General features: G+C 35.5%; 1 protein-coding gene across 1 annotated transcript in view; it reads left to right on the top strand.

The window, feature by feature from the left end:
* The window catches only part of LOC132129412 (contactin-3-like), a 43,868-nt gene extending 40,128 nt beyond the window's left edge, over window positions 1–3,740 (top strand). The window contains exons 18-20 of the mRNA XM_059540990.1: window positions 65–177; window positions 545–710; window positions 3,203–3,740. Of these exons, the coding sequence (XP_059396973.1) occupies window positions 65–177; window positions 545–710; window positions 3,203–3,303 (380 nt within the window). The 3' untranslated portion in view covers window positions 3,304–3,740. The remainder of the gene's footprint in view (window positions 1–64; window positions 178–544; window positions 711–3,202) is intronic.
* The last annotated feature ends 3,753 nt before the right edge of the window (window positions 3,741–7,493 follow it).

Consider the following 7,493-nt stretch of genomic DNA (forward strand, 5'->3'; position numbering starts at 1 on the left):
TTCATATGTCATAATGGATTATGTGGTCACATGTACAGTATCTAATGCTGGTGTTTCCTCTCAGCACCCGGGCAGCCACCTTTGAACGTGGAGTGGAATCTGATTGGCTCTAAGCTCACTGTTCATTGGGAGCCTGTCATTTCTCTGGAGATGGAGTCAGATGTTACTGGTTATCAGGTAAGTGCTTCCCAGCAATGTAAACCTCAAAGCCAAACTGCAGGGCTTTATTTTCATTTAATCATATTAGCTTGTTCTATTCCAGTGAGCATTTAGGAAACAACTGCATTACAGTGTGTACTGTATATTTCTTTTATTGGACGGTTACCCACCTTAGTGGTAACGGAAATTAAAAATAAAACTAATTTATACCGCAGATCTTAAAAATATGTGCTGTACAGTATAGCGAAAACACCAGGTGTGCTAATAAACACTACAGTTCCCTACAGTATATGATCATTTGATTTGACTTCCTTTATCGACTAAAATAGCTTGTGCTGAATAAATCTAAGTGGTTGTTAGCGCCTCTGTCATTGGTTCTCTCCAGGTGTCTTACAGAAGGAACCGGCATGAAGAAATGAACACAATAACAACAAATCTCACCTCAGTGGAGCTCATGCTACCTGGAGATGATGATTACATCATTCAGATACGAGCGCTGAGTGACGGAGGAGAAGGGATGCCAACCGAACCCATCAACATACATAAACTTAGTAAGAACTTTTTTTTTTATTTTGATGAATTTGGGTGTTTTTTCTTTTTGTTTTGTTTTTTACGTTTGGGGTGAATAATAATAATGTATTCTTAGATTTTTAAAAATACTATTCCTTGATAAATTTATTTCAAATAAATACTGTTCGTTTGAACTTTATTTATCAAAAAATCCTGAAAAAAGATCGGTCAGAATTAAAAAAAAAAAAAAAAAGTCAAAAAAAAAAAAAAACCTTACTGACCCCAGACTTTTGAAAGATAGTGGAAATTCATTATTCAGTATAATTACAGATGCACCAAAATAAAAATGATTGCTCATTCTAAAAATGCTTAAAATTAATTTAGGCAACACAACGTTAAAATGTACGGTGTGAAAAAAATGGGTATTCATTTTGAGATTACATTTACCAAAGGTGTTTTTTAAGAGAAATTTTGTAGTCATTTAACGCTTACTTAAATCTAGTTGTAACAATAGGGGAAATTTTACAATGTGCTCCAACAGCTTTCCTTTTCTGCTGACGTCACTTATGTTGTGTGGCTATTGAATAATGTTTGGAATTATGAAAATATTTGCAATGTAACATCTTTTCACCATCCACTCAGTTCCTGTTGAATCAATTTAAGTCCTGCCCCACATTTTTCTAATCAAATATCCTAAAAATGTAATAAAACTAAAAACTCTCCTCACCTGACACACAGATCTTCCCAAATCAGAGTGGTGATATAACTATGTGGCTGAATAGTTTAATCAATATTTATTCCATCCATCTCTTCTTGTGGACCAGTTGTGAAAAATGACACTGACAAGCTTATGAGCCAATCACACTGCTGTGAAGTCACTGCTTATATTTGCTGATTACCCTTTAGGACCTTTATGAAAATGCAACAAGCTCAAGGGAGGCCAAAAAATAAATGCTACCATCCCGGTGTCCCTGCTGGACAGTGTTACTTTAGAAAAATGAGTGATTTATGAATTCGATTTTATCAGTTGTTTATATTCGGCTCATTTATTTTATGTCTGCATCCTTACACAATATTACATTTCCCTATGTGAGTTAAACCTGCAGGCGTGTGCACTGCCCTCCTCTTTCAGTGCCCATGATGTAAAAGATAAATATTCAATGTCAAAGGGATATTAAACACACAGGCCCCTATAAAATAAACAATGCACAGTTGACCTCATAATGTTCTACTCCTATTCCCTCGAGTGAAGAGCGCAGATGCAGTTTGCAGCACAGAGTTTAATGCGCCTCTCTAAATGAGTTCTCACTGATTTTATGTGTCCTCCTCGTACACCTTTTATTCTCCACTGGGCTAAGCAGTCTGATCTTTATTAACTAGCCCAAGCTCTTGCCATCTATCTCTGCCTGTTGGTCTTCTCTCCCCCATGCATTCAACGTCACAGGCTGATGCAACTGCACGGGACAACTGTTCTCTGTGGCTTATTGTTCACATTTTTCATCTAATGGCCCACAATGTCTGGTTTTTAAGAAAAAGCCCTGACACTGCTAATGTTGAAAATTATTAACTGTGCCAATAGGTTTTCCAACCTGCTTTAATATTAATTAGTTAGTCATTTAAACTGGGAAAGTCTGCTCAGTGTGCATCTGCTGGACCTGTTTTTAAACTAATTTCAAAAAATCTAATTAAAGATCTTTACAGACCCCAAGCTTTTGAACAACTGTGTACTTTCATGTTTCAGTTCCATTCAGTTACTATAGTTCACCCCAAAATGAAAATTTGCTGAAATTGTACTCACACTCAGAACATCCAAGATGTAGATGAGTTTGTTTCTTATTGCAACAGATTTCGAGAAAATTTTGCATTATATTACTTGTTCACTAATGGATCCTTTGCAATGAATGGGTGCCGTCAGAATGAGTGTCCAAACAGCTGATTAAAACAACATAATAATTCCCAAGTAAGCCACAACCAACAGTTTTGGACTGTTTTTGCTTGTAAAAAGTGTTTGATATGTGCATATTTCACTTCTGATTCAGACTCCTTTTTTTACTGGAGAAAGCAGGAAAATGGATAAAGGAATCACATTTTAGCTGGAAACAAAGGTTTGAAATTGAAAAACTAATTCATGATAGATTTGTTTATTATAAACACAACTTTTCTTTTCACAAGATGTTAATGGATGGACTGGAGTCGTGTGGATTACTTGTGGATTATTGGGATGTTTTTATCAGTTCTTTGGACTCCCATTCACTGCAGAGGATCCACTGGTAATCTCAGGCTGATGATACAAGGGGCAATTTTAGGCAATGTTGCTGTCAACGGGCAATCAGGTGAGACACAGGGCACACAAACGATCTAAAGTATCCAGATAGAAATTTGTTACTCATCCTCAATGGGAAAGCGCCCAAGTAACATTGCTCAAACAAAGTTGCCAGGCAAAGTTGCTTAAAAAGTTGCCCCATGTAACATCAACCATAGTCTATATTCATTAATTACAAGTAATCTTCGGTACCTGTTTTCCATGTTGCAGGTATGAGTGTACGAGGGTCCAGAGCCTGGCGACCCAACCCCATCTCCATCTCCTTGCTTTCTATCATTGCGTTATCCACACTGCGACTGGCTTTGTGTTAACAGTCTGAAGGATCGAACGTCCTCTGAACGGTTTGATTGCCCACAGTCTTCCTCGCTGTGGAATCGCTGGAGATATGCACTGAAACACTTTTGAAGAGAGATTTTCGATCTATCATAGTTTTTGAGGCAATGCCCGGCGAGCCGTTCAAGAAGCATAACGGGAAAACGTCAGCATCACAGTGGTTGGATTTTGTGTCCATGTTTTATGTACTGTGTATCATTGTGTCCTTGCCAGTGATCCGAGACCCTAACAGGGTTTCAACCGAGGGTTTTTGAAGCGTACCAGTGTACGAGGAGGGATGAGTCATGTTGCTGCACTAAGATTTCATCTTCTCATTCATCCCTCAGAACAAATGCCTTACTTCCATGTACATGCCAAAGTAGTTAACATCCTTTTACTTCTAAGCTACTGTTTGTTAAACTTGTGATTGTTTTGTAATTATGTTGTTGTCATGTGACTTTCATTTTTCTGTGGGACACAAAGAAGCAATTTTAAAGAATGTTCCCAAGCAATTACAATGAATGGAGACAGAGGTAATAGTAAAAGTAATTGTTCAATCAAAAAATTTAGTGAAAATGTACTTATCCTCAGGTCATAAGATATAGATGAGTTTGTTTCTTCATCAGAACAGATTTGGAGAAATGTAGCATTACATCCCTTACTCATCAGTGGATGCTCTGCAGTGAATGGGTGCCGTCAGAATGAGAGTCCAAACACCTGAAAAAAAAACACATCACAAGTAATCCACACTCCATCTTGAAAAGTGAAAAACCACTTGTTTGTAAAAAACAAATCCATCATTGAAGCATTTTAACTTTTTCAGCATGGCTTCTGGCCAAAATATGAGTCTATAATCTATGTTTCCTGCAGTGAAAAAGTCCATCCCCTGTTGTCTTCTAAAATCAATCTCCACCAAAATATTTATTTAGAACTGTTTTTAGCTTTTAAATGGTGCATATTTCTCTCCTGATTCAGACTAGAATACATTTTCACTGCAGTAAACAATATTAGAGGACCAGGAAGCAACAAAGTAAAAAAAAAAAAAATTGCAGATGGATTTGTTTGTTACAAATACTCATCTTTTCTCTTCACATGACATTGATGGACTGGAGTATTGTGTATTACCTCTGACGGCACCCATTTACTGCAGAGGATCCATTTGTGAGCAAGTGATGTACTGCTAAATTTATCTAAATCTATTCAGACGAAGAAACAAAATCATCCACATCTTGGATGGCCTGTCGGTGAGTACATGTTTAGCAAATGACATTTTTACTATTCCTTTAAGCTTTATTGAGGCCATGAAAGCACCATAAAAATGTCATAAAAATGGTCAATACAACTTGTATTCTATGTCAACTCTTACAATTTCATCTGAGAATTTTATGTGAGAAGCAAGCTGAATTTTAAGTTATTCACTAATAATCTTCTCCTCCATGAGACTGTGACTAAATTGAGTCCAAACTGAGTTGTGGATGATTCGTATTCTTCAAAACTTAATTTTTTTTTGTTCCAAAGAAGTAAGAGAGGCATTTGGAACAACATGAGGGGGAGTAAATAATGAAAGAAAGCAATTTTTTGTGTGTGAATGATCCCTTTAAGCTGCTTTTTTGTTATACTTGTGATTGTTTTGAGATCGCATCATTAATTAACATTTAGCCTTTGCTTATTAGTTCAGTTATTGGTTCAAGACTTGTCTCTGTGCCTTATCTATGTTTTAGCACACGCAATGCTTGTATTTGTTTGCTCCATGCACCACGTTGCAGCTACAAGCATCTAGTATTCATGATTGTCGAAGTGCTACATTCACAGGTTTTGCGACACAAGACTAGGTGAGGTTATGGGTTATTTGTCTACAGTTACAACGATAAAGTAATGATATCATATGATACATAAGGGAGCTCTTTAGACTTTTATGATCAAAAATAGTAATAGGTGGGTGAAAATGTAATTTTGAGATGAGCAACCAATTATTACAGTATTGCACTATATGTTAGATTTTCTTTCCTCACTAACAAAAATTCTGGAGTGCTAAAGCCACATTTTTAATTACCCTTTTTAAAAATAAATATTCCTTTATTATCCCTTGTGAAAAAGAAATGTGCTTAATTGGATTACATGTGCACTATTTATTTGTATTTATTTGTAGTGCACTTAAAAGTGTATTTTTAAAAAGTACTTGCAGATAATATATTAATGAAAAAGGTCACTTTAATGTATTTGTAAAATTACATTTTCACTTTCATGACTGTCTCTTAAGACTTCACAGTCTGTAATAATGCCAAATTAACATTTTTAGTTTTTCACTAACCACGCATAACATTTTTTTTTCTCAAAAACACAATCATGTACATACATGCTGCTCACATATTATTATAGCCCAGTTTGTGCTGATTACAGTGAGATTAGACTTGAAGAAACTGAAAAAAGCACAAATGTCAGGGCATGACAAAACTTCTCCAGGCCCCAAAAATACCCTTAGACTCCAGAGGGTTAACTGTAAATTACATTTTGAATCATTGTTTTAATAATATTTTGTCATTCTTTAAAGAAGTACACTTATCTTGATGAGTTGACATATATGCACATGTAAAGTACTTGATTATAACTGTAGAGTGTTGAGATTACATTTAAAGTTAATAGATTTATAGTGAATTGCAGCATTGCAAATGTGTAATTTCATTCAATTAAATACACAACAAACACGTTACAGTAGAACTGACATTACAGCATTTTCATGTTTACCATAAATACATATCAGTACATTCAGCAATACTCTTCAACCATATTCCATAAGACAATACAAGTGATTATAAAATTTACATTAAAGTATATTATTTCCATGGAAAGTCGTCTTTTTAAAAGGATACTTAAGTGTACCTCTTTTACACAAGGCATAGCTCAAGTATTATACTTTTTTATCTTGTAATTTTTTCTTTTAATATATTTTCAGATTTCAGTTTTGGAAAACAAGTGAAAATGATACCATTTTCAGGTAAAGCAAAGTGAGGCTGATAGGACAGGTTTAATGTATTAATAATCTGTTAAACACTACAGCATACACTCAATATTTTCTTGACCTGATTTAAGTTGTTTTTATATATAACAACAAATTAGAATAAGCTTTTGCTACTTTCTTTGCCCTCAGTTTATCTGTACACTGTTATATCTTATAGCATATTCAGTCTGCTGCCGGTGTGTCTTCACACAGCAGAGTACGCAAACAGCCATTGCTTTTAGTACAGATAGTACAGATATCAGCTCATCCGTAGTTATTATTCATTTTAAAAGGGTGGCAGCGCTAGATACTGCACACATCTGTTGCATCTTAAACCAGAAATGCTGAATGGTTGCTAAAGCCACTAGAGGTTTTTTTTTTTTTCTGGCCATATACTGTACATTGTGACTTGTTCTTTTGTGACTGCTAAAAGTTCTGGTACTTTATGTATTCTAAGCTTGTTTAGCAGACAAATAGATAAATAGTTAGTGTTTTATTTGTCACTTTCTCACTGTGCTGGACTGCGGTGCAGATTCTAGGCCACTCACCAGATGCTCCTCAGGGCCTTTATAAGCTGAATCAGATGTGTTTTTGGAAAGTTTGGGGGGGGGGGGGAATTGCTTACACAGTAGCGCTTAAATTGCTTTGGACTCTTTCAGTCCTGGTAATTAAAGGAATAGTTAACCCAAAATAAAAAAATAGCTGTTTGTGAAATTTACTCACCCTCAGGCCCTCTAAGACGTAGATGAGTTTGTTTCTTCATCAGAACAGATTCAGAGAAAAGAGCATCAAATCAGTTGTTCATCAATTGATCCTCTGTGGTGAATGGGTGCCGGCAGAATGAAAGTCCAAAAAGCTGATGAAAACATCACAATAATCCACAAGTAATCCACACTCCAGTACATCAGTTAATATATTGTGGAGTGAAAAGCTGCATGCAAGAAATGAATCCATCAATAAGGCATTTTAACTTACCAAAATACCAATCCATAATTCTTATTACTTTTAGATCATTATGATGTTTTCCTCAGATGCTTGAACTCTTTTATTCTGACGGCACCCATTCACTGATGTAATACTACATTTGATGAAGAAACAAGCTCATCTACTTCATCGGTGACCTGATGGTGAGTACATTTTCAGCAAATAAAATAATTCCTTTAATTATCATGCTCATACCAAAACACATGT

Source organism: Carassius carassius, chromosome 46 (genome assembly GCF_963082965.1).
Source record: "Carassius carassius chromosome 46, fCarCar2.1, whole genome shotgun sequence".
NCBI classification, from domain to species: Eukaryota; Metazoa; Chordata; class Actinopteri; order Cypriniformes; family Cyprinidae; genus Carassius; species Carassius carassius.